Source organism: Malus sylvestris, chromosome 16 (genome assembly GCF_916048215.2).
Source record: "Malus sylvestris chromosome 16, drMalSylv7.2, whole genome shotgun sequence".
In the NCBI taxonomy this organism is placed as follows: domain Eukaryota; kingdom Viridiplantae; phylum Streptophyta; class Magnoliopsida; order Rosales; family Rosaceae; genus Malus; species Malus sylvestris.
This window is the reverse complement of record NC_062275.1, coordinates 22,086,510-22,112,346: the sequence shown is the minus strand read 5'-3', so window position 1 is coordinate 22,112,346 and position 25,837 is coordinate 22,086,510. Positions and strand designations below refer to the sequence as shown.

General features: G+C 37.3%; 2 protein-coding genes and 1 pseudogene across 2 annotated transcripts; 1 reads left to right on the top strand and 2 right to left on the bottom strand.

The window, feature by feature from the left end:
• Positions 1-490: 490 nt before the first annotated feature.
• On the bottom strand, positions 491-1,678 carry LOC126608106 (transcription factor MYB24-like). Its single transcript, XM_050275883.1, has 3 exons — positions 1,354-1,678; positions 1,125-1,254; positions 491-1,017 (listed from the first exon to the last, which is right to left on the bottom strand). Exons 1-3 carry the CDS (start codon positions 1,514-1,516, stop codon positions 591-593), a joined length of 720 nt encoding a protein of 239 aa, XP_050131840.1. The 5' UTR covers positions 1,517-1,678; the 3' UTR covers positions 491-590.
• Positions 1,679-4,115: 2,437 nt separating this feature from the next.
• On the bottom strand, positions 4,116-25,837 carry LOC126609205 (uncharacterized; annotated as a pseudogene).
• LOC126608107 (uncharacterized) lies at positions 23,992-24,768 on the top strand. Its single transcript, XM_050275884.1, has 2 exons — positions 23,992-24,419; positions 24,523-24,768. The coding sequence occupies exons 1-2, from the start codon at positions 24,203-24,205 to the stop codon at positions 24,636-24,638; spliced, it is 333 nt and encodes a 110-aa protein (XP_050131841.1). The 5' UTR covers positions 23,992-24,202; the 3' UTR covers positions 24,639-24,768.

The window sequence follows — 25,837 nt, the reverse complement described above, 5'->3', positions numbered from 1 at the left end:
AAGCAAAGCATTATAGGTATTGTGGCAGTATGTTCGTCCATTTGCATCCAGATTCAAACTTTACTTCCTTTTAAATATCAAAGTTGTAAAAAGAAAAAGGAAAAATAGTGAAATCGGAGTGGGAATCGTATTTGTCCATATAAATTGAAATGAAAACCAGTTCTTATCTTGGAACAAGACCTTTGTGGTAATAAATCATAGAGTAAGATTGCATTTGTCCCAAATCATTACTTAAAATAGCATAAGAAATATAAAGACAAAAATGTCACGAGAAGCTTGATATGACTAAGGTAGTACTAGTACACAAAAGTTTTGAAGACGGCGTGGATACTCATGCAACTCAAAGTACAAATGGGTTTTTGATTGAGCAAATGACTTATTGTGTTGTTTAATATTTTATTATGTTGTTTAATAACTAATACTATAATGCTTTGAAAGGCAGAAAAGGGTTTATGGAAAATTACATCTCCATACTTGAAGCTAAAACCAGTTAAATTAAACAACTTCCGATTAATCAAAATTGTGATGCAGCATGCCAACACCAACTTAACCCTTATTTGACAGAAGTGGAAAAACCCTAGTTGTGAAAACTAGCTTTGCCTGGTGGTGTTAATAAAGTTTGCATGTACATCATTTAAGTTCCACAAACCATCCCACAGAAAATTGTCCTCATTGCTGGAGGCAGCTTCAGGCAAAGACACATTGACAATATTGCCATCGAGCATGGAATAGAAGAAGCCTTGCTCCTGATGATGATCAGCTGCGTGAGGCCAATATAACGGCAGTTTAGTCTCATTTTCGTCCAATAAGGACATGATTCTTTTCACTTCTTGATCCACTTGCAAATTTTGTTGTTGTTGCTGCTGATTATGGGATTTTTGTCTCCTTAAGAGGCGGGTTTTGGCCCCTTCGGAGGCATCAGAAGGCGCTTTTACCCTTTTCTTGAAATGAGTCCTCCAGTAGTTCTTGATCTCATTGTCAGTCCTTCCAGGCAAACTTCGTGCAATTGTCGACCACCTGATTTTTTTAACACAGAAGTTAAGCCTTGTAGCAAATAATAAGCTAACTGAGTTTAAATAAAAACTCACTAAGTTTAAAAAGGAACGATAAAACTAAATATTGACCTGTTTCCCCATCTAGCATGTAGATCTAGAATGATGCTTTCTTCATGAGGAGTTATGTGCCCCCTCTTAAGTTCTGGCCTCAAATAGTTCACCCACCTCAATCTGCAGCTCTTTCCATTCCTTTTCAGCCCTATACAACAACAGATCAAACAAAGATTTTTATTAGGGTTTTGGGGGGGGGGGGGGGGGGAGAGAGAGAGAGAGAGAGAGAGAGAGAGAAGTTGCATACCTGCAAGCCTAGCCAGAGAGTTCCATCTGCCTTCACCATGAAGCCTCACATGCTCAATGAGCAATCCATCTTCCTCAGCAGTCCAAGGTCCCTTTCTCCATGCCTCATCTTCTATCATTCCCCAACCCCTATGATGTCCTCCTGCCATCATCCCCAAATACATTTGTGAAGAAATCACAACTTACAGCTTTAACCTTTAAAGTTTGTGTCTTCAAATCCTATGGAACCTATGCTCTATGCTTGTTGTATGTTTATAAAATTGCAGCATTAGTCCCTATACTTTCTTCCATCAGTCAATTTGCTGTCATTTTCAAATCCTCCCCATGACAAAAACACGCTGCCACGCCTTTTCCCATTTGTGATTTGTAAAGATTGTTCCTTGATTTCTTTTGTCACTTTATAATCTTATATCCCACCTTTCTGATTTAACTTAACACCATACAATTCACTAAAATATTGTGGTAGCGACAATGACTGACGCGCTTATGTGCCTAGCAGGATACCAAAAGTATGCTATCGTTTTGGGTGACACATTCTAGTAAGGATCTAAATCTTTAGTTTAAGTTATTGGATGATAAGTGAGACAAAAGAGAAATAAAGAATACCATGGCTTTAAGACACGTACATATACAGAACTTGTGCATGTTAGGAGAAGAAGAACTAGAAGGTAAGCATAGCCTAACAAATTTTACTGTAGAAATAAGTGGGTGGTGGAATTTTTTGAACTTGAACCAATGGATTTTTACCAGGTGTTGGATTTGCTTACTTTTTAAGGAGATTTGTTCCAATTAGCCTCTGAAAAATTATAATTAAATATAATTTGGTGATGCCATTAGAATTCTAGGGTATTATATTGATGGTTGTGGAACGTCATCAAAGGGGACACCTGATGCTTTTTGTTATACTATTGGAATGATATTGGTATGCATCAACTTCAATTTTCATTGATAATGTCAGAGCAAATACAAGATTTGGTACTGAAAAACTAAACTCCATAGAGGGTTTATACAATTACATAGATCTAATTAACAAGTAATGAAACAACGCCACTAACTTTGCAATCTAGTAGTGTTTCTTTTAATTATAAATGAGAAGTTTCAAATCCAACTCATATTTATGAAATGACAAGTTCGACACTAATATTATTCTATTAAAAGGTAATAAAACAACACTAATTAGAAGCCACACATCATGGATGAAAAATGATTTGATTGAGCTTGAAACACTAGTGACGATAAATACGCCACACATAATAAAGAATCTCTCTTAAAACTAATATAATTTGCGTTGTATCGATATGTGACTCAACAAACACTAACAGAATATGATGCATCACGTTGTTGCAGGTGAACCCTACCGAATCAAAATCTCAGATTCTTTGATTAATTAACATTTCTAGACAATGCTAATCCGTGTTTGGTACGGATAATCAAGAAAGGCGAAACACCTTAAGCTAGAGTAACGTGATGTGGGTTTATTAATTATTGTACTAGACCACTACCCTTTTGTTGTTAGTGTGTCATTCCAAAGCAGATTAGGATAGAGTTTAGGGCATGACGTGGGGTTACTAAAGCCCTAATTTTTCACCTAAGAGAGTTTCTAGAAACAATGTAATTATGTTGTTGCCTTTTCAAAACTTAGTGAGTTCGTCATGATCTGTATCTAGTTGTGCTCCACTTATTTATTTATGGATAGAGACGATATTACAAGTGTTTATAAAACTCATGTGGGTCCTTGATATTGTTTGTAGGGTTGAAATTTCAATAGGAAGAAAACTAATTAGTGTTAGTGAGTCTAATTACTTTGAGTTTTTATTTGGGTGGAAAAGGAAATGAAACCATAATTAGTATGATTATGCAAATCTTAATTAAATGGGGGTAAGGCTAGCCGACATTCACCTCTCCCAGACCTTGCGTAAAGCGGGAGCCTTGTGCACTGGGTACGACCTTTTTTATGCAAATCTTAATTAAGATATGAAGTCATAAAGATTCAAAGATATGGAATCCATGCAAGTGGTCTGGTATGATTGTCTTTACACAGTGCTTGTATCATAGTTGTTTTTGCTAAAAAAAAACTTCCATGAGGCTTATTCCTGCTACATGACATTGATGCTAAATAATAATACAGTTCAGTTAGAAGTTAGTATATGTATATTTGATGAGAACAAGAGTACACATCACCCACTTTTAATGATACTTTCATTTAACAAGTCTTGCGACATGAACAACACCACATAAGATTTTCTCTTTTTTCGATACTCACTGTGACTATGTTGAATTTTTGATAAGTGAATTTAGGAATTACTACAATTCAATATACCATCTAGTCTCGTAACACATGACAATCTTTTAACATGGTAGTGATGCTCACCACCTAATCTCTTTACATCCACAATTTGCATGTTGGGTGAAATTAGGTTTTTTTATTTATTTATTTATTTTTTGTTTTTGTATGGTGAGGTTCATGGCTTTCGGTCTCTAAGTTTTAGTCATCCTTTGAATAAATAAATAAAAAGTCTAAAATATACACTCCCATAAAGTGCATATGAATCTTCAAGATTTGTGACCGAAGTATTTCTTTGTTCATCTTTGCCTTTCAACTAGGGATGCTTACATCTAAATCGTAGAAAACTTGGCAAATGAAAATCATGTGAGAAAAAATTGGGCACAAGACAATTAAGAACTTAAACAGAACCAAAAAGCAAATGGCTACGTATAGGTTACAATGAAATCAAGATAATGTGTATAATATCAGATCAGATGCTATGACTGATGACAAACAACAGCCTTCCAAGACAAGTCATCATTTACAATCCAAATACGCAATTCTTAAAGCCGCTTCTGAACTTAATCTGAAGCCATATCACCAAAATACCATCTGTTTTCCATCCCCCAAAGATTAATTAACATTACTGTAATCGATCTTGAGACCGTAGCTTGTCTCGTCGAGACTCTTGACCTTCACACCCTTCTGTTCCAAAAGCTTTGTCATTATGAAACCAAAACTTATGCTCTGCCTTTTAACTAGCAACGAGTTCACCATCGTTGCAAATTTGGATATAAAATCATCACCATCAATATTCTGAGCGAAAGATCTACTGGCAAAGAAAAGTTTCGAGCTCTTCCCTGTGTAGAAATCGTATGAGGGATCAGACTCAACAAAAAGGTCACTACTGACAGGAAGCATGTTCACGTCCACCACCCAGGCATTGTACCTAGATTCTAAACTGACATGTCCCGACCCCGATATTCCCTGAATACCCGAATAGGCACATGCTGGCCGACATCCGAGGGTGATGAAAGCCATTTTTTTTAATACAAGAGTAATGATTAGGAGGAAATATTCATGAATAATCATTAGAATCTAAAGGTAATAAACAAAGTTTAAGGAAATGTCTAGAGTGCACAGAATACGTTCTAATTCAAGATCACAAAAGGAAAAATCATTATAAGATATCACACAAGTGAGTGATAGACTGCTACTGGTAGGGGAATGCCTCGTACGTTGTGTCGTAGTCCTCGTTTCTAAGACCTGAATGGGGGCGCAAAACAAAGATGAGTGGACCAAGTTCATATATACGATAATAATAAAACAGTTATCAAGATACTAACCTCTACAGTTTATATAAAGAAAACTACTAGCATAATAAGTGATAGTTTTACTGAAAACCCTAGCATGCCAAAAACATCTCAAAATACATATCTTGGAAATCAAAATATCAAACGTCTCACAGATCGTCTCGTAACTCGATGTAGTACTGCTAGTAAGATCACTGAATAAATATAACTCCCGGCCCTATGCTAGCACTGTGGTCTCTGCGCCCGTAGCAAGAGATTACCAACTCCCGGCCTAATGCATGCTCCGTGTCCCTCAGCCCGTAGCTAGGGATTATTTCTCTCGGCCTATCTGCCAACACCAGATCCTCACCCCATGCGGCATAATGTCCACTAGGTATACACAAATAGTTACGCCCCTCATAAATAACCACTTCATAGTATAAAGTCATCCATCGTCTATACTATAAAGAGGGGTTTCTAAAACATGTTCTAGCAACCTATCGTCATCCATCAGATAGTCTACCAGTTCATGGTTTTTATAGAAAATACGATATATTAAAATATAGCTCAATATAGGCCAACAATTAATTCCTTACAAAATAACGAGACGATAATCCACATTCCAGTAAACATGTTTAACATAAAATTAGTTCATAAAGTCATAAGGCATGCATTTCGTTTATGCAAATAAACTATAAAATTATGCAAATTTTAGAAGGGGTCCACTCACAGATACTTCATAACAGCAGAGTTGTGCGGAAAATGATTAAGGAAATCCCCACTAGCAACTTCACCTAAGCATAAAAATATACAATTTATCAAACTACCCAAATATAGAATTTCAAGAAATGGAAATGGGTCTTGGGTTTGGATCCGGATTAGGGTTTAGGTTTAGGTTAAATAAGGTTAGGACCTATTGGGTTTTGGGTTTGGATAGTTTAGGAACAAAAAGGGGGTGGTTTGGGCTTGAGCCCAAACCCACACAACACACATACACACACGCCAGCACACACACACACACATGCATGCACATCACACATGCACACACATGCACACATATACGCACACACAGTACACTCACACACCCACACACACGCACGGCACAACACACATATACACACGTGCACCACACACACTCACCATACACGCACACACCCACACGGAAACACACACACATTGTACACGCACACACCCATACACAACAACACACACATACACAGTTAACACACACACACACACACACATTGCAGTTCATACCGCTGCACACCCACACACGGCACTACCAGCAAACAACAAGGTAATTAATTACAAGTGATAGAATTCAAAGGAGTTCGAGTGCCCACACCTTCGAACTCGTCAAAAAATGCTCGGGTTTCACAGTCGGAGACTGAGATAGGGAGTATGGGTGCATGCAGAGAGTTAGTCCCACAATTTCAAGCTTAGGTTAGCCCAAGCACACAACAAAAGCCAAAATTGAGCTAAAACAAAACAAGGCAGTCAGCAGCTTGCTTCAAACTCAACGACATTCACTGGAATTCGTCACTGGGGGTGGCATGCATGCACATATTCAAAACAGGGTTTAAACCCTTAGATTTTTGACATAAACACGCATCACAGACCAGATTATAACCCACACTAATCAAGAGAGGGATTAAACCATACCTGAGATGGAGTTCGAGAGAGCTCAAGCTCTCTGCGTTAATGGTCGAGCACATAGAAGTGCTTTGATGACACATGCAAGGCTGCAGGTGGATTCGCCATGTCCCAAAGGTTTGAGGTTCAGATTTTTGGGTTTTGGTTTGGTTGAAAATGGAGTGGGTGATGGTGGTTTCCTTCTCGACGCTGGAGAGATAAAAGAGAGTGTTTAGAGAGAGGGAGCACGGGGAAAGGGAAGAAAGAGAGGACTGAAAAGGAAGAGATAAGAAAGACTCGAGGGGGGGGGACAAAAAATCAGGGGTGGGCCCCTTAGGCTCACCAATTAAAAACTAAAAACCATTTTTAAATAAAATGGGGGATGGGGTGTAACATATGATGAGCATGATTGTCTCCATCTTGTGTGATAGACAAGATGGAGACAATCATGCTCATCAGGCCACGAAATCATCTGTCCAATAGATGATTTCGTGATCATATTCATTTACCTTATTAAGATCCCTGATTTTATGTAAATATTGATTTGTAGAATCTTTCCTTATGCAAATTGTCAAAGATTGTAAACCCTCTGTAAATCTGTATAAATACAATATACTGAGATCAATGAAGATCATCCAAAATTTCAACAAAAACTTGTGCGTGTTCTTTATGTTATTTCCCTGCACTGTTTAATCTTTCATGGTATAATATAGCCCTTGACTAATCGTCCAATTTTTTTTCTCTTCTCTACTGTCTCCTAATGGCTGCCACTACCAAGACTCCCTCTTCTGCTGAACCTTCCACTTTCCCTAATGCTTCCCATGTCATCACTATCAAACTTGATACCATCAACTACCCTATCTGGCTTGCTCAGATTGTACCGGTTATCAAAAGTCATCGTCTGATGCACTTTATTGATGGTTCTTCAGAATGTCCTCCCCTTTTTCTCAAGGATGATGCTGGACAACTTACCACCACTGTCAATCATGATTATGAGGATTGGATTCAGAAAGATTAGTTGGTCCTTTCTTGGATCAATGGGTCTCTTAGCCTTCAGGCTCTTTTTGCAACTGCTCGCCACCAATCTGTTCGTGATGTCTGGGCTGCTTTACAGCACCGATATGCTTCCAAATCAGAGTCACATCACTCAACTTCGTACCTCCTTCTTCCAAACCAAGCGTGGCGATTCTTCCATTGCTAACTACCTAGATCGCATCAACTTTCTTGTTGACATTTTGGCGTTTGCTGGTTCGCCAATCACTGATACTGATCTTGTTTCTGTAATCATGTCCAATGTTGGACCCAAGTTCGAAAACACCGTTGTTGCTGCCCAAGCTCGTGAAACCCTAGTGTCTTATGTTTATTTGGAAGCCTTTCTCCTCTCTGTCGAGCTTTGCTTTGCTGATCCAACTCCTGTTGTTGATCACTCTGTTCAAGCTATGGCGGCTTCCTGCAATCGCGATTCCTCTCGCGGGGGTGGTCGGTCCTTCTCTAATCGTAACGATGGCCGCTCCATTTGCGGGGGTGGCTCCTATCGAGGCAACTCTAATGCCTCTTGGAATTTTAACCGTGGTGAACGTAATGGTGGCTTCTATCGAGGCAATCCTAATACCTCTAGAAATTCTAATCATGGTCAGCAAGTTGCAGGTCTTTTAGGCCCAACCCCAAATCAGCATAATGGATCATCTTCTTCCAACTTTGGTGAGTCACGCATCAAGTGTCAAATTTGTGGTGGTCTTGGGCATCTTGCAATTGATTGTTTCAATTGTATGAATCTAGCGTATGAATGGCGTATTCCATCTAAGCGTCTTATGGCTATGGTGACTCAAGCTGCTCAATCCGACAAACCTTAGCTTTTAGATTCTGGTGGTAATTCTCACATCACCAATGACTTGGGCAAACTCACTCTTACTCGAGAATATCGTGGCAATGATTCTGTTGGTGGTGTGCTTGGTGGAACAGGTTTGCCAATTAGTCACATCGGTAACTCAACCTTATCATCAAATAACCTCACTTTTAAACTGCAAGATGTCCTCCACTACCCTAATGCTTTAACTTCCATTGTCTCTGCCTATCAATTTATGAAAGATAATGTATGCTTCATTACCTTATTTCCTGATTATTTCTTTGTACAGGATTCGGTGACGGGGAAGATTCTTTTTTGGGGCAAGAGTAGAGATGGTGTTTTTCCAATTCACTCATCATCAAAAGATTTTCATGGTTGTGTAGCAATGCTAGGTGTTCATGTTGGTGGCAATATTTGGCATTCTCGTCTTGGTCATCCCTCCTCTCAAGTTTTTCAATTTTTATTTTCTCGAAATAAATTGCCTTCATCTGGCAAAATCTCTATGAATAATTTTTTTTTGTCATTCATGCCCTTTGGGCCAAAGTATTAAACTTCCTTTTTCTCCATCCTTGTCCGTTACATCTCATCCTCTTGAACTCATTCATTCTGATGTGTGGAATGCTTCAAATGTATCCATTAGTGGTTATAAATATTATGTTTTATTTGTTGACAATTATTTTCGTTATTCTTGGATTTTTCCAATGCGCATAAAATCTGAAGTTTACTCCATCTTTGTTTCGTTTAAGACTATGGTTGAGAATCAATTTTCTACTAAAATTAAAATGTTTCAATCGGATGGGGGGGGGGTGAATATACTAGTACTCAATTTAATTTTTTTTTCACTCAACATGGGATTCATCATCGTCTTTCTTGTCCTCACCATCCCGAGCAAAATGGTTTGGCGGAGCGTAAGCATCGCCACATTGTCGACAATGGGCTCACCTTGATGGCCCAAGCGTCGATGCCTCCTGCTTATTGGGCCGAGGCAATGCACACTACGGTATACTTAATAAACCGTCTTCCTTCCAAAGTTTTAGATTATGATACTCCTTTTCAAAAACTATTTGGCAAAGAACCTTATTATACCGTTTTAAAAACATTTGGTTGTGCATGTTTTCCATACTTGCGTCCTATAATAATAATAAACTACGTTATCATTCTACCAAATGTGTGTTCTTACGGTACTCTTTGAATTATCAAGGGTATAGATGCTTAGATATTTCAACCAACCGAATTTTTTTGTCACGCCATGTTCTTTTTGATGAGTTAAATTTTCCATTTTCTGAGTTATCCTCTACTTTTGCCTCCCACAAGATATATTCGTCCCCTGATTCCGTACTTGAAATTATTGGGTCCCTACCCACACACACAACCCAGCACACGTCACCCCTTCCTAAACACATTACCCAGATGCCAACCTCTTCCCCCACCCCCCAAGCAATGCACCCCACCATAACCCAACCGGTGCAATCCAACATCATACATCATACCCCACCCCTACCTAATCCCCCTTCCTCGATGCCCACCTCATCCACTACCACTCAACCCGCACCTCCTGTTCCCTCATCGCAACAACCTACACCTGCCTCCTTACAAGTTTATCACCGTAAAAGTTCTCGCTCTCCAGCCTCTGAACCTGTTCCTCCAATTTCTTCAAGACACCCATCTGTACCCGCCACGTCTTCGGTAAGAGAGATGAATGCTCATTCTATGGTGACTCAGAGTAAATCTGCTGGTCTTAAGTCCAATTCCAAATATGCTCATTATGCGGATGCTTCTGTATCTACTAATGTTTTCTTTGAGCCTACTTGTTTCAGTCAAGCAAATAAATTTCCTGAGTGGCGTTAAGTAATGACAGATGAATTCAATGTTCTTCAACGAGTTGGCACTTAGGTTCTTGTTCCCCGTACTTGTTTAATGAACATTTTGCCAAATAAATGGGTTTTCTGTATTAAGAGGAACTCTGATGGCTCTATCCAACGATTCAAAGCCCACCTTGTTGCCAATGGGTTCCATCAGCAACCGGGACTCGATTACGGAGAAACTTTCAGTCCCGTAGTCAACCATTCCACCATTCGTCTCATCCTCGTTCTTTCTGTTCAGTTTCGGTGGCCTGTTCGTCAGCTTGATATTCAAAATGCATTTCTACATGGTTTTTTATCTGAAGACATCTATATGCTCCAGCCAAGTGATTTTGTGGATTCCCAATTCCCTGATCATGTTTGTAAACTTCAGCGGTCTCTCTATGGTCTTAAACAAGCCCCTCGGGCATGGTTTCAATGTTTCTCTTCTCACTTAGAGGATTTGGGTTTCACTCCATCCCAGGCCGACACATCTCTTTTCATTTATCTTCTTGGATCTATACGCATTTATTTGCTTATCTATGTCGATGATATTTTGATCACAGGAAATGACATGTCTCATATTACACAGTTGATTGTCGACTTAGGCCGTCGATTCTCTATGAAGGATTTAGGCCCCGCTCATTATTTTCTTGGCATGGAGATTGTTCGAACCTCAGATGGCTTATCTCTTTCTCAACATAAATATGTGCAGGATCTTCTATCACGAACGAAAATGGCAGCAGCTAAACCTGTTCATACCCCCGCTGTCAGCGGTCGAAGACTTAGCCTTCAAGATGACGACCCTCTTCCGAATCCCATGGCATACAGAAGTTTGTTGGTGCTTTCCAATATCTCACTCTCACACGTCCTGACATTGCGTTTGCAATTAATCAAGTTTGCCAATTTATGCATCAACCTACCTCTTACCATTGGTTAGCAGTCAAGCGTATCCTACGATATCTAGTCGGTACTCTTTCTCACGGTATTACATACAAACCTAGCTCCATTTTTCTCACTGCCTATTCTGATGCCGACTATGTCGGTGATCCTGATGACCGACGTTCCACTGGTGGATATTGCATTTATATTGGTTCTAACCTTGTCCCTTGGAGCTCTAAGAAACAGGGTGGTGTTTCTTGTTCTAGTATTGAAGCGGAGTACCACCAGCTTGCCTACACTGCCGCTGCGATATCCTGGTTTTGTAAGCTTTTTCATGATCTTCGACTTCTACTGTACTGTCTAAAAGTCCATTGTGATAACATTAACGCAATATCTTTAGCCTCCAATCTTGTATTTCATGCCCGCACTCGTCATGTTGAGGTAGATTATCACTATGTTCGTGAAAAGGTTGTTCTTAACAAGCTGAAAGTTCTTTATCTTTCGACACATGATCAGATTGTTGACATCTTCACCAAAGGCTTGTCCGTTACTCGCTTTCGCTATCTTTTTTCCAAGCTTCTAGTGCTTTTTCACCCCGTCAGCTTGCGGAGGTTGTTGGAAATGTGCCCTAAAACCAATCATATGATGATACTTTACGGACATTTCACATGTTAAACTAATCTAGTTTAATATCAAGGGCAAAAATTATTGTTTTAAGTCGTCTCATATAAATGTTATATGCTTAAACGATAAGTCCAATGAATATGTAATTAGGAGAATGTAATTTAAAGAAGTTAGATTCATGAGACCATTCTCTTTCGTATACATATCCTAAACGTTCCTGATTATAGGATTGCCAATTGGGCATTGACAGTCCGTTAAGATCAGTACGTGTTGTGTCTTCTCTCAGGGAGAGTGACTGGTCTCGAGTCATTGGTGTGATTGACACCAAGACAAGCATGTAGGTGCTCAATAGAGAATAAGTCCACTGAACACGATCAACGAGGAGTTCTCATACTCATGTCACATGAGAACTCATGGTTGGGATAATGCAAAGTAGTCATTTGACCTGAGGCATCATAGTTGTCTTGTGGTTAAGTCATTGATCTTTGACTATGTCAAAGTCATTCTGTCAGAAGTGTCCACGACATAGTTGGGGTTAAGCCATTTAGCCATAGAGGCAAGTGAATGCACAACAAGGGATCTCTAACCTTCAAACCGTTTGAGGGAGAATACTCTATGATATGATTAAGAATCTCTGGCCAGAGTATGAATGAGATTTAGGAAATCGTTCCAAATCACATTCAAGGTAATCATATAAGTAAAAGAATCACATTGGATAGTAGACATGAATAAATTATCAAACCAAACAATGTGGTCAAGAGTATTGTATTAGAGAAAGACCGTATTGCATTGTAATCCTAAACTAAATAGGTTCTCCACCTCTTCTGATTAGCTTGGGTAACCATGACATACTGCTAGGTGTCACTCATGGTTTGTGGAAGCCCTAAACGTGTATAAACACTAAAAGGAGAATTGAAAGTAAGTTTCAATTCACAATCGATTTGAAAGAGTTCTAATCGCCTACTGCCTCGCTAAAAGGAACCTAATGGATCGTACACCGTGTAAGGTAGAGATTGAAGAAACAACGGAGATGAGTAAGGATAATTAAATGGTTTAATTATTTATGGCAATGATTAATTAATATGTTAATTAATCAAACGAATAAAGTTCGTTAAAGACCTAGGGTTAATTTTGGGCCTCAAGGCCCAATGGGCTTCGAACGTCAAGCCCATTGACTTAAGTTGTATGACAACTTAATGACGAAATATTCACAAAGGCCTAAACAGCCCAATAACACCCTATGGCCGGCCATATTGATAAAGGAGTGGGTTTTGGACTTATTACAAGTTTGCCACTCCAATGAAGGTAGGTATAAGTATGACTTTATAGCCTTTTCTTCATTAGGGTTTCTTTTAGAGAAAAGATGAGAACACAATGTCTCTCCCTTTCTCTCTAAGAGGTCGGCCACCCTAGAGGATTTTAGCTAGCAATCTTACATCCTCTAGGTCACTCATCTCTTCTTCAAGTCCTACCTTGGTGTGGAGACTTAGAGGTTCTCAACTTTGGGAACTTGGAGAATCCTTTCAACCATCTTCATCCAAGAAATCCATGGAGCTAATAAGCAAGAATCAAGGCCCTCTCCTTGGGTGATTAGCCTTTGCTTATGCAAAGAGGAATCAACAAAGGTATAAAGTTTCTCAACTCACTTTGTTTTGAGTTGAGTCTTGGTTCACCATTCTACTAGGCTTTGAATTTCATGGGTAATGTTTTGTTTTTGAGTGCATACAAGCATGATTCTGCCTTTAATTGTTAATTGCATGCCATAGATGTTGCTCAAATAAACATGTTTTTCACAAAATTTCCTTCAAGTGGTATCGGAGCCTAGGTCTAGTAGTTGGTGAATCCTTTTGGGTTTTGTAGTTCATAGTCTTTTATTTGAATGTTGTAATTGTTACAAGCTTTATTCTTGCTTCTTTGAATGTAAATTTTGTTAGAAAATTTGTCATCTCAAATGTTGTAGATGTAGTTCATATGAGCATGAATTTTGGAGCTAAAATTTGGTGCCATGTTTTTGGGGAAATTCGGCCAAATCCAAAGGGTGGATTTTTTGGTTCATGTTTGTCTTGTTAAAAGTGTTTTAAAGTGACATTAGGAACCCCTAAGTACCCTAGTATGGTAATATCTTATTTCCCTTAAGTTTGAGAGTTTTTGGGGTGTCTTTGGGTGAAAAATGTTCATGGAGCTCTTATGGGTTTTCATGGATGTTCTTCATTGTTCTTGTTTTGTTTTTGGCAAGAACAAAAAGGTGGGGTATTTTGATTCAGAAGTTTTGGTTGTTGAATAAAGTTTTTGTCTGTGATGGATGGTTTGAATTTTCAATAAATACCCATACCAATCACTTACACCTTTTCCTTGTTTCAAGGAACCATGTTTTATCGAAACCTACTTTTTTAAACCAACCCATCACCTTTTCAACCCATCACCTTTCACTTTGTTGAAAAATTCATAAGTTTTTATGACACCATCACTCTCACCAACCGGCCACCCTATTAAAATAGGGTACTTTTAGGGTTTTTATGTAATTACATAAAGTTTTGATACTTTTGTGTATATATACTTTGACCTGAAAGTTTACGTTTTTACGTAAAGGCCCAAAATCACTAAAGGACAAATTGTTTCGCTCCTTTAATGAAGTTTTTGTATTTGATGAAATTTTTGGGTTCTAGTTGTAATTACATGAAGTAGTGGACTTTTGTGTTCTTACAAAGTGACCTCAAAAGTTTGTGTTTTGCAACATAGCCCAAAAAGTTGAGGTTATTGCATTTGGCCCAAATTAGTTGAGAACAAAATATCTTTGTATCTTTAAATGAGAATTGGATTTTCATTTCATTTAGCTCCATTTAAATTAATTTTATGGAAACAAAAACCAAATGAAAATGTTGCATTCAAGCTTAATTAGTTAAAGCGTTAATTAAGTAAAGAAAGGGTGAATATGAACCTAAGCCTATGATAATTGAGCTATGTGAAAGGCCGTCTCAAATTTGTTTGAACCATGGGAATGTGTAGATTAGATTTTGGTTGTAATTTGATATGATCAAATGTTGTAAAAGAGCATAAGCTCTTCTTTACTTTAAAGTAATTTGTTTTGATCAAATATTGTAAAAGAGCATAAGCTCTTCTTTACTTTGAAGTACTCATTTTCTTGTTTTATTTGATATGCATGAAATTGGAGTAGTTGGGTCCAACGCCCAATAGGAAAAACACGCCTTAATATGATTAAATGCGTAACTAAAATCAATCACCATCCCTAGACCGAGATTCAACACTAGGCTCGTGTTGGATCTAATCAAAGGTTCATAGTCATCCTAAGGCCCTAAGGCAACTATATAGTCCATCAATGAATGCAAACCTTATGTTAGTAGTACCATATACTCTTGCTTTAAAAACCGTTTTACAAGCATAGTGGGAGTATCATGTACAACTAAATCACACATGGACCAATAGTTGTAATAGGACCAAATTGTTTTAATAAGATTAAAATGCATGCTTATATGTGATGAGACCTAAAACCCTCAACCAAACCATTATTAAGTTGATAAGCGTGAGAGTGCTTTGAACACTTTTTCGTGGCCTTCCACCGTGGTAGGCTCCGATCGTTTGTGACTCGTACACCGACTTCACCCTATCATGGGGGAGTACAAAGTGCGTGTTTACACTCAGAAGGAGTTCTATATGCATACATGATGTTGTGAAGGTAGGCAACGAGAATGATGATGTTGTAAAGGTAGGCAACAAGAATGATCAACATCATATCATTGTGAGGTTGTTCTTGAACCCCTACTTGAACTTGCATGGTGGGAATGACTTAACTAAGTGCAATGGAGCCAGCATCATATCATTGTGAGGCTTCATTCTCTAGAGGCCAAATAAGATGGGTACTTGCAAGAGATGCAAATGAGTAAGCGTACTCTCTCATTATTATTGATGCTAGCCAACATCATATCATTGTGAGGTGGGCTTGGTAATGGTGAGTCTCCCATACCCTACTAAGAGTTTCCTCCAAAACTCTCGAATTCCGATGAGAGATATGGAATTTGCCAAAAATAGTGGGTGGTGCTATTTGATTTAAAGACCCGAATCAAATGGCTTAAAATCAATCAATTTATATTCGTTGTGTATTTATTTACCAATATATTTGCAAACGCTATCCAAAACTTGACAAAGAAAAAGCCGAAAGCTTTAGTTTCCAAACTTGGTACTACAATCCCATAGATTGTTTATAATGGCTCGTATATGTACCTAAGTAATCTCATCCTCACAATCTTCCTATTGATAATGTATCATTGGAAGAACATGTTAGATAAGTCTATCATAAAGAGGACAACACTTTTAATGTCATAATTCTTTAATTACAAATTGTTGTAAGAAGAAATAAGAGTTGCTTTGAACAACCCTTAGCTAATGCAAACATTAGTGCTTGTTTCTTTGTTACATGAACAAGGAACTTGAGAAGTAAGCACAAGGGCATGAACACTTTATGTGCCATGATTCTTCACTTACAAATTGTTGTATGAAGAAATGAGAGTTGCCTTGAACAACTCTTGAAAATTTGTAATTATGTTTAGAACATAATGGTTGGTTGACAAAAATAGTCCATCAACATGGACTTATGATGATTTTGAATCATTGAGTGTTGAAGTGTTAAACCACTTCTAGAGATGGAAACTAGGCAAGGACTTCACCTTTGTGTCCCTATCCAAATGGTTCACTAAGTTTATTGTAAACTATATAGTGAACAATAACCACACGCTCTCCAAATCGTTTGATGTGTATAACACAATTGAAATAAGTTTCAAGAGAGATAGTGGGAGTTTAGGGACCATGACTATTGTAGTCAAAGGAGAAGTCAAATGAAGAAGGCAAAATAACTCCAAGGGAACAAACTTTCTTTATGAAAGGATGGACATTGGAAGGGATATTTGCAAGAAATGTCTTGCAAGTGTCAAGAACACACATTTCGAAGGTGTTGTAAATTGTTCTTGAATAGTTCAAAATAGTTGATTCTTCTACTTGAATGTATGATTCAGTATTAGTAACTATGTTTTACAATCGTTGTAAAAGTGTGGCTAATAAGAAGTAGAAGATTAATGACAGAAGAAAAAGCACTTCACATTCGGAACGTGAATCAAATGTAGATCTCTGTGAAAGCAGATCGTACTTACTTCCTCATATGAACTACCAAAGAAATTGGAAAAACTAAAGATTGTCTTTACATTCCAATTTTAAGGAACTTAATTCCGTCACTATGAGAGATGGATGAATGTTTTGTTTGACAAAACATTGTTCTTTATTAATGAATGATTAGATTATTGTAACCTAATTGATTATCTCTATAGTAGAGATGATATGGTAGTGTTAACTGTTTAGAATATAACGATGCTTAAAACCCAAAAGGTTGCAAGGTAGTGACTAATCCCAACTGAGTTGTGATACCTCTAAAACATAAATTACGAGTTGGTCATAGATAGATGCTTTGGATCGTTAGATCCGGATCCTATGCCTTCTTGTTGAAATTGTATAGAGGCAAAATGTTTGAATCTTTATTCTTTTGGAAAGGAAGAAAGAATCACAAAGTTGTTGAGGTTAATTCACTTAGATGTTAGTGGCACTTGTCCACAACATAATACTGCTCATGTTGTATGACATTCACCGAAGATCGCTCTTGGTTGGACTATCATTTATTTTGAATAAACACAAGTCCGAATATTTTGCAAAAGGTTTCAAGGAATTCAAGAAATGTAAGTTGATGAGTAAGATGTCTAAAGTATTTACCTCCTTAGATTTGATCCAAGGAAAGGTAACATTTTAGAACAGTTTCATTGAAAGATATTAAGGAAAGAAGCATCATAAGATAATGGATTTCTCCATTAAGAGAAGAATGAACTCGAATAAGATTTAGTTCGTTGGATGTTATCAATTACCCATATATAGGATATATACTTCTAAGACAATATGATTGTCAATTAGAAGATCTTCCAAAATTTTCATGACTCCATAGGATGTAGTTGGAAAGAAAGACAAATCTTAATCATGTTAAGATTTGGGGTTGTATGCTAATAAGCAATATTTGTTTAAAGAATTATCTTGTGGGTATCCTTAAATTAACATTTGGATATCACTTCTATAAACCAACTAACAAATGTTGTTTGTTGGGTAGTTCATTGTAATCCTACACTAGGAGTTGCCTAAGATAGAGCAAATGAACGAGGGATAGAACTCAAAGAATGGGTTCTTTGAGAGACAAGATAGTGATCAACAAATATAACAACCTAGTTCCTATACCACAAGCTCCAAGGTAGTAAAGAAGGATTTATAAACTGTCTCAGTTGAATGGTTTGAACTTTATGATTATGTCATAGAGTTACACTTCTTAATTCGAAAGAAATAAGAATGAAAATCCTTATGACTACATTGAGTGTATATATAACATATACTCAAGGAAATGGTAAAGTACCATTTGACCCGAAATAATGAAACCTTTATAGCTAATTGGTAGCTTAAAGTGACTACAATCAAAGAGAATGGTTGACTTGGAAGAAACCATCTTTGACATAGTCTTGGTTTCAATTAATTCGAAGATTGCTAGCTACAACTAAATGGTGATTCAATGTTTGGACATAATATGGGTTTCCGAAACCATTATTAAGATAGTCTTGATAATATATGTCTAAAACTATGAATCACAAGACATGTAAGTTGTAGAGATCCATCCATCATGAATCTTAGCAAGCTAGTGGGAGCTATAAGCGTCTTATGAGAGAAAAGATCAAATCGTTTGATTTCTCATAAAGATGTAAATGAATCTTTTGTTCACTAGGTTTACAAAAGATTAGTGGGACTTAATCATGTTCCTAAATTTGAATATATATATATATATATACACACACACATATATGATATATTAATTTTGGAAATGAAAAGAATACTTCTTCGTTAAAGTTATGACTTTAAACATTCTATAAAGATAGAATGGATATGGGAGACACAGTCTATATACATGAGATGGAAATCTACAATGATAGATTTCAAGATATAATTGGATTATATCAATCCCTAATACTAGACAAAAGATGCTAGGAAGTTTCTCATATGATGATAAACTTCAATCAGAAGAACAACTCTAGTGAGACTAGGAGGTAGCTATTCTCAAAGGGAACGTACCCTTTGACTCCCAAAGAAATAATGCGTAAATAGAATTCTTTATGCATACGCAGAAAGGCGATTTACGTATTTCATATTGTATGAAAAACGTTGATATGAGTTGTACCAAGATCGGGACAAGACGATATCAATGCAAGCCCAGGATCAGAACCATGACAACTGTCAAGTGAATCCTTAAGTATTTGAGAAATAATAAAGGATGGATTCCTCAAGAATGAGGAAGAATTAAAGTAACGTAATGTAAGCGTAAATGTATTAGATTATGAATCTAATCCACCATTGAATGTTTCTTCATTATAAATGAAGAGATAATTAGATATCTCTTTATTATGACTAAAGAGATATTTGGATGGAAACATTAAAAGTAATGACTTTAGTGTGTTCCATTATCAATGCAAAATATATTGCCATAAAGAAGCTTACAACAATGTTGTTTGGATGAGAAAGTTCATTTATGAACTCTCTATTCGGTTCCAACCAGAAAGTGTCTTTAGTGTACCGACACTACGACACTAATGGGGCGATAGCTCAAGCCAGGGAATCAAGGTCTAATCATGATCCGAACTCAAATGAGAGACTAAACCACATGATTAAGAATCATGTATAATGGTGACGTTGTTATTCTCAAGGTTGCTTCTATGGATAACATATAGATATCCATTGTCTAGGCCTACTACTCAGCCATTTTTGAAATGACTACAAAAGAGGTATCATCATTGATGACCAAGCTGATTGGCTCTAGTGCAAATGGGAGATTGTTGGAAATGTGCCCTAAAACCAATCATATGATGATACTTTACGGACATTTCACATGTTAAACTAATCTAGTTTAAAGAATTATCTTGTGGGTATCCTTAAATTAACATTTGGATATCACTTCTATAAACCAACTAACAAATGTTGTTTGTTGGGTAGTTCATTGTAATCCTACACTAGGAGTTGCCTAAGATAGAGCAAATGAACGAGGGATAGAACTCAAAGAATGGGTTCTTTGAGAGACAAGATAGTGATCAACAAATATAACAACCTAGTTCCTATACCACAAGCTCCAAGGTAGTAAAGAAGGATTTATAAACTGTCTCAGTTGAATGGTTTGAACTTTATGATTATGTCATAGAGTTACACTTCTTAATTCGAAAGAAATAAGAATGAAAATCCTTATGACTACATTGAGTGTATATATAACATATACTCAAGGAAATGGTAAAGTACCATTTGACCCGAAATAATGAAACCTTTATAGCTAATTGGTAGCTTAAAGTGACTACAATCAAAGAGAATGGTTGACTTGGAAGAAACCATCTTTGACATAGTCTTGGTTTCAATTAATTCGAAGATTGCTAGCTACAACTAAATGGTGATTCAATGTTTGGACATAATATGGGTTTCCGAAACCATTATTAAGATAGTCTTGATAATATATGTCTAAAACTATGAATCACAAGACATGTAAGTTGTAGAGATCCATCCATCATGAATCTTAGCAAGCTAGTGGGAGCTATAAGCGTCTTATGAGAGAAAAGATCAAATCGTTTGATTTCTCATAAAGATGTAAATGAATCTTTTGTTCACTAGGTTTACAAAAGATTAGTGGGACTTAATCATGTTCCTAAATTTGAATATATATATATATATATATATATACACACACACATATATGATATATTAATTTTGGAAATGAAAAGAATACTTCTTCGTTAAAGTTATGACTTTAAACATTCTATAAAGATAGAATGGATATGGGAGACACAGTCTATATACATGAGATGGAAATCTACAATGATAGATTTCAAGATATAATTGGATTATATCAATCCCTAATACTAGACAAAAGATGCTAGGAAGTTTCTCATATGATGATAAACTTCAATCAGAAGAACAACTCTAGTGAGACTAGGAGGTAGCTATTCTCAAAGGGAACGTACCCTTTGACTCCCAAAGAAATAATGCGTAAATAGAATTCTTTATGCATACGCAGAAAGGCGATTTACGTATTTCATATTGTATGAAAAACGTTGATATGAGTTGTACCAAGATCGGGACAAGACGATATCAATGCAAGCCCAGGATCAGAACCATGACAACTGTCAAGTGAATCCTTAAGTATTTGAGAAATAATAAAGGATGGATTCCTCAAGAATGAGGAAGAATTAAAGTAACGTAATGTAAGCGTAAATGTATTAGATTATGAATCTAATCCACCATTGAATGTTTCTTCATTATAAATGAAGAGATAATTAGATATCTCTTTATTATGACTAAAGAGATATTTGGATGGAAACATTAAAAGTAATGACTTTAGTGTGTTCCATTATCAATGCAAAATATATTGCCATAAAGAAGCTTACAACAATGTTGTTTGGATGAGAAAGTTCATTTATGAACTCTCTATTCGGTTCCAACCAGAAAGTGTCTTTAGTGTACCGACACTACGACACTAATGGGGCGATAGCTCAAGCCAGGGAATCAAGGTCTAATCATGATCCGAACTCAAATGAGAGACTAAACCACATGATTAAGAATCATGTATAATGGTGACGTTGTTATTCTCAAGGTTGCTTCTATGGATAACATATAGATATCCATTGTCTAGGCCTACTACTCAGCCATTTTTGAAATGACTACAAAAGAGGTATCATCATTGATGACCAAGCTGATTGGCTCTAGTGCAAATGGGAGATTGTTGGAAATGTGCCCTAAAACCAATCATATGATGATACTTTACGGACATTTCACATGTTAAACTAATCTAGTTTAATATCAAGGGCAAAGATTATTGTTTTAAGCCGTCTCATATAAATGTTATATGCTTAAACGATAAGTCCAAGGAATATGTAATTAGGAGAATGTAATTTAAAGAAGTTAGATTCATGAGACCATTCTATTTCGTATACATATCCTAAACGTTCCTGAACATAGGATTGCCAATTGGGCATTGACAGTCCGTTAAGATCAGTACGTGCTGTGTCTTCTCTCAGGGAGAGTGACTGGTCTCGAGTCATTGGTGTGATTGACACCAAGACAAGCATGTAGGTGCTCAATAGAGAATGAGTCCACTGAACACGATCAACGAGGAGTTCTCATACTCATGTCACATGAGAACTCATGGTTGGGATAATGCAAAGTAGTCATTTGACTTGAGGCATCATAGTTGTCTTGTGGTTAAGTCCTCGATCTTTGACTATGTCAAAGACACTCTGTCAGAGGTGTCCACGGCATAATTGGGGTTAAGCCACTTAGCCATAGAGGCAAGTGAATGCGCAACAAGGGATCTCTAACCTTCAAACCGTTTGAGGGAGAATACTCTATGATATGATTAATCTCCGGCCAGAGTATGAATGAGATTTAGGAAATCGTTCCAAATCACATTCAAGGTAATCATATAAGTAAAAGAATCACATTGGATAGTAGACATGAATAAACTATCAAACCAAACAATGTGGTCAAGAGTATTGTATTAGAGAAAGACCGTATTGCATTGTAATCCTAAACTGAATAGGTTCTCCACCTCTTCTGATTAGCTTGGGTAACCATGACATACTGCTAGGTGTCACTCATGGTTTGTGGAAGCCCTAAACGTGTATAAACATTAAAGGGAGAATTGAAAGTAAGTTTCAATTCACAATTGATTTGAAAGAGTTCTAATCGCCTACTGCCTCACTAAAATGAACCTAATGCATCGTACACCGTGTAAGGTAGAGATTGAAGAAACAACGGAGATGAGTAAGGATAATTAAATGGTTTAATTATTTATGGCAATGATTAATTAATATGTTAATTAATCAAACGAATAAAGTTCGTTAAATACCTCGGGTTAGTTTTGGGCCTCAAGGCCCAATGGGCTTCGAACGTCAAACCCATTGACTTAAGTTGTATGACAACTTAATGACTAAATATTCACAAAGGCCCAAACAGCCCAATAACACCCTATGGCCTGCCATATTGATAAATGAGTGGGTTTTGGACTTATTACAAGTTTGCCACTCCAATGAAGGTAGGTATAAATATGACTTTATAGCATTTTCTTCATTAGGGTTTCTTTTAGAGAAAAAAATGAGAACACAATGTCTCTCCCTTTCTCTCTAAGAGGCCGGCCACCCTAGAGGATTTTAGCTAGCAATCTTACATCCTCTAGGTCACTCATCTCTTCTTCAAGTCCTACCTTGGTGTGGAGACTTAGAGGTTCTCAACTTTGGGAACTTGGAGAATCATTTTTGCTTATGCAAAGAGGAATCAACAAAGGTATAAAGTTTTTCAACTCACTTCGTTTTGAGTTGAGTCTTGGTTCACCATTCTACTAGGCTTTGAATTTCATTGGTAATGTTTTGTTTTTGAGTGCATACAAGCATGATTCCGCCTTTAATTGTTAATTGCATGCCATAGATGTTGCTCAAATGAACATGTTTTTCATAAAATTTCCTTCAGGGGTGTGATAAACAAGATGGAGACAATCATGCTCATCAGGCCACAAAATCATATGTCCAATAGATGATTTCGTGATCATATTCATTTACCTTATTAAGATCCTTGATTTTATGTAAATATTGATTTGTAGAGTCTTTCCTTATGCAAATTGTCAAAGCTTGTAAACCCTCTATAAATTTGTATAAATACAATATACTGAGATCAATGAAGATCATCCAAAATTTCAACAGCGTGTTCTTTATGTTATTTCCCTGCACTATTTAATCTTTCAACATAAACACTTTCTTAATACATAGGCCTTGATCATTTCCGCATATGAATCTTGGAGAGACATTAATTTGTAAGCTTCTACACTCTTCAGAAACAGGTTTGTACCAATCACCGGATATCCTCTTCTTGCCAGACAAGTACATAGTGCCATATATTTAGACTCTCAGGGTGCGTTTGTTGCACCGGACTATCTCGGACTGGACTAGCTTTAGGGACTAAGTTGGACTGGGTTAGACTAGACTAAGTTGGACTGTCTCAGTGAAGCGTTTGATGCAGTGTTGGACTAAACAACAGGATAACAACAAATTCTAATATTATATTTTTTCATTTATATTTTATTAATATTTTATATTATTTAATACATATTTAGTAATATTTTATTACTTCCACTGTCTATTTGCTTTTTCATTCTGAAACCACCCATCTCCATTTCTTCCTAATTTTGCTCCGACCCTCTCCCTCTATTCGTCTTTTTCTTTTCCTTTCCACTCTCTCCTCCCTCAAAACAGCGTCATTCATCACCCCCTTTTGTTCTCTTTTTTTTTTCCCTTTCCTTTTCTTTGCTGTTGTGATTCCTCTAAAGACCGAGGCGAACGCTAAGCCGAGGGAGGATGACGACGAGCCCGAAGAAGGAGAGATCGTCGGCAACCAAGACTCGGCGTCGTCGAAGCCTTCGAAGGGAATTGCGCCGCAGTCTCACGCCCTGGAGCACTCCTGGACCTTCTGGTTTAATAGCCCTGCCGCAAAGTCCGCCAAGTCCAAGCAGGAGGATTGGGGCAGCTCCATCGGCCCGATCTACACCTTCATTACCGTCGAGGAGTTCTGGAGGTTAATTTCTTTCATTTCATGTGGTTTTGGGTTTAATTTTGTTTGGTTGGTAGGAAAACTGAGAAAAGATTGAATTAATGCGTTTGTTATGTGCTTGCTGTAGTTTGTGATAGAACAAATTTGGCCATTTTTTGGTGGTGGAAGAACCCTCGCAGGGAGGAGGAAGAAGCCCAGAACTCACAGAAGGGCTCTCAGGGAGGAGGAAGAAGCCGGTCTTAGCAAGTCCCATGGTTTGGGGAGTGCCTCGCTAAGAACCTTTAAGGAGGCCTCTAGTCCACACGAGTCCCCTTTAGTCCCACTTAACTTAGTTCCATCACCTATCAAACATGGGACTGTAGTCCAGTCCAGTCCAGTCCCTCCTAAGGATGTGAAACAAACGCCCCCTCAAAGTGGCAGAACAAGTTCCTTATTGCCAGCTCGGATACCCCAAATAGGCTCACTACGATAACAGTGTCATGTTTCTGCACAGAATTAAGAAGAGACCCGAGTTCATCAAAGGTCCCAAGTCCCAACAACTGTGTCGGGAAATACTTCTCTGAAACAAAAATCATACCACTTAAGATCACTCAACGGTTGCATATCCCAAAAATCCGAATCAAGAGAACCTTCATACAGTATATGGGAATCATCCCACCCTGTCGTCACCTGCACACGAATTTATCATCTCAACTGAGGAATGAGTGAGATAGTAAAAAGTTCAAAATTAAAAAAGAAAAAAAAAATCCAGAAATCGAATTTTTAGAAGTAATAAAGTACCATGCCATGAAGAAATGGCTTAATGCCCTTTGCCTTGTGATTGTCATACCACACCCTGAACTCTTTCCAAGTGCCAACTAGTTGGTACAAGAAGAGTCGTGTTCTATCATTCATTTGTAGTTTGTTCCCGTGTTTACCTATAAGCAAACAACAAATCAAATAAAAGTAATCCAATTGTATTTTGCTACTGTGTTCTATTCACCCATAAGCCAACAACAAATCGAATAAATAGGTTCGCCGTTTCTTTTCCATTTGTTTTCATGAATAAAAATGAAAAAGAAATGTGGCAAGCTAAAAGATGATTTACTTAATTGCAACCTTATTTTCTCTTCACAAATTCATTCAAATCCAAATATTCCAAAACTGAAATTTAAATTTGATTTTCCTTTGCCTAATACAATCATGCAAACGAGTATCTTATAACATTCTTGGATAATCTACACCAACAAGATCAGACAACACAATCAGACAATGCTTAAAGTAGAAGAAATCCAGGTATCAGACAATCCAGCACTAGCACTGACCATAAACCCTTTCACATTTTCCTTTTTGGGGGTGAGTGGGGGAGAGAGGAGTGGTAATAACTGATATGAGAAGAAGATGAAGAGGATGGAAAGCGACAAGAGGAGGAGTGGGAGGAAGTGTCTCTTCGGTCCCACCAT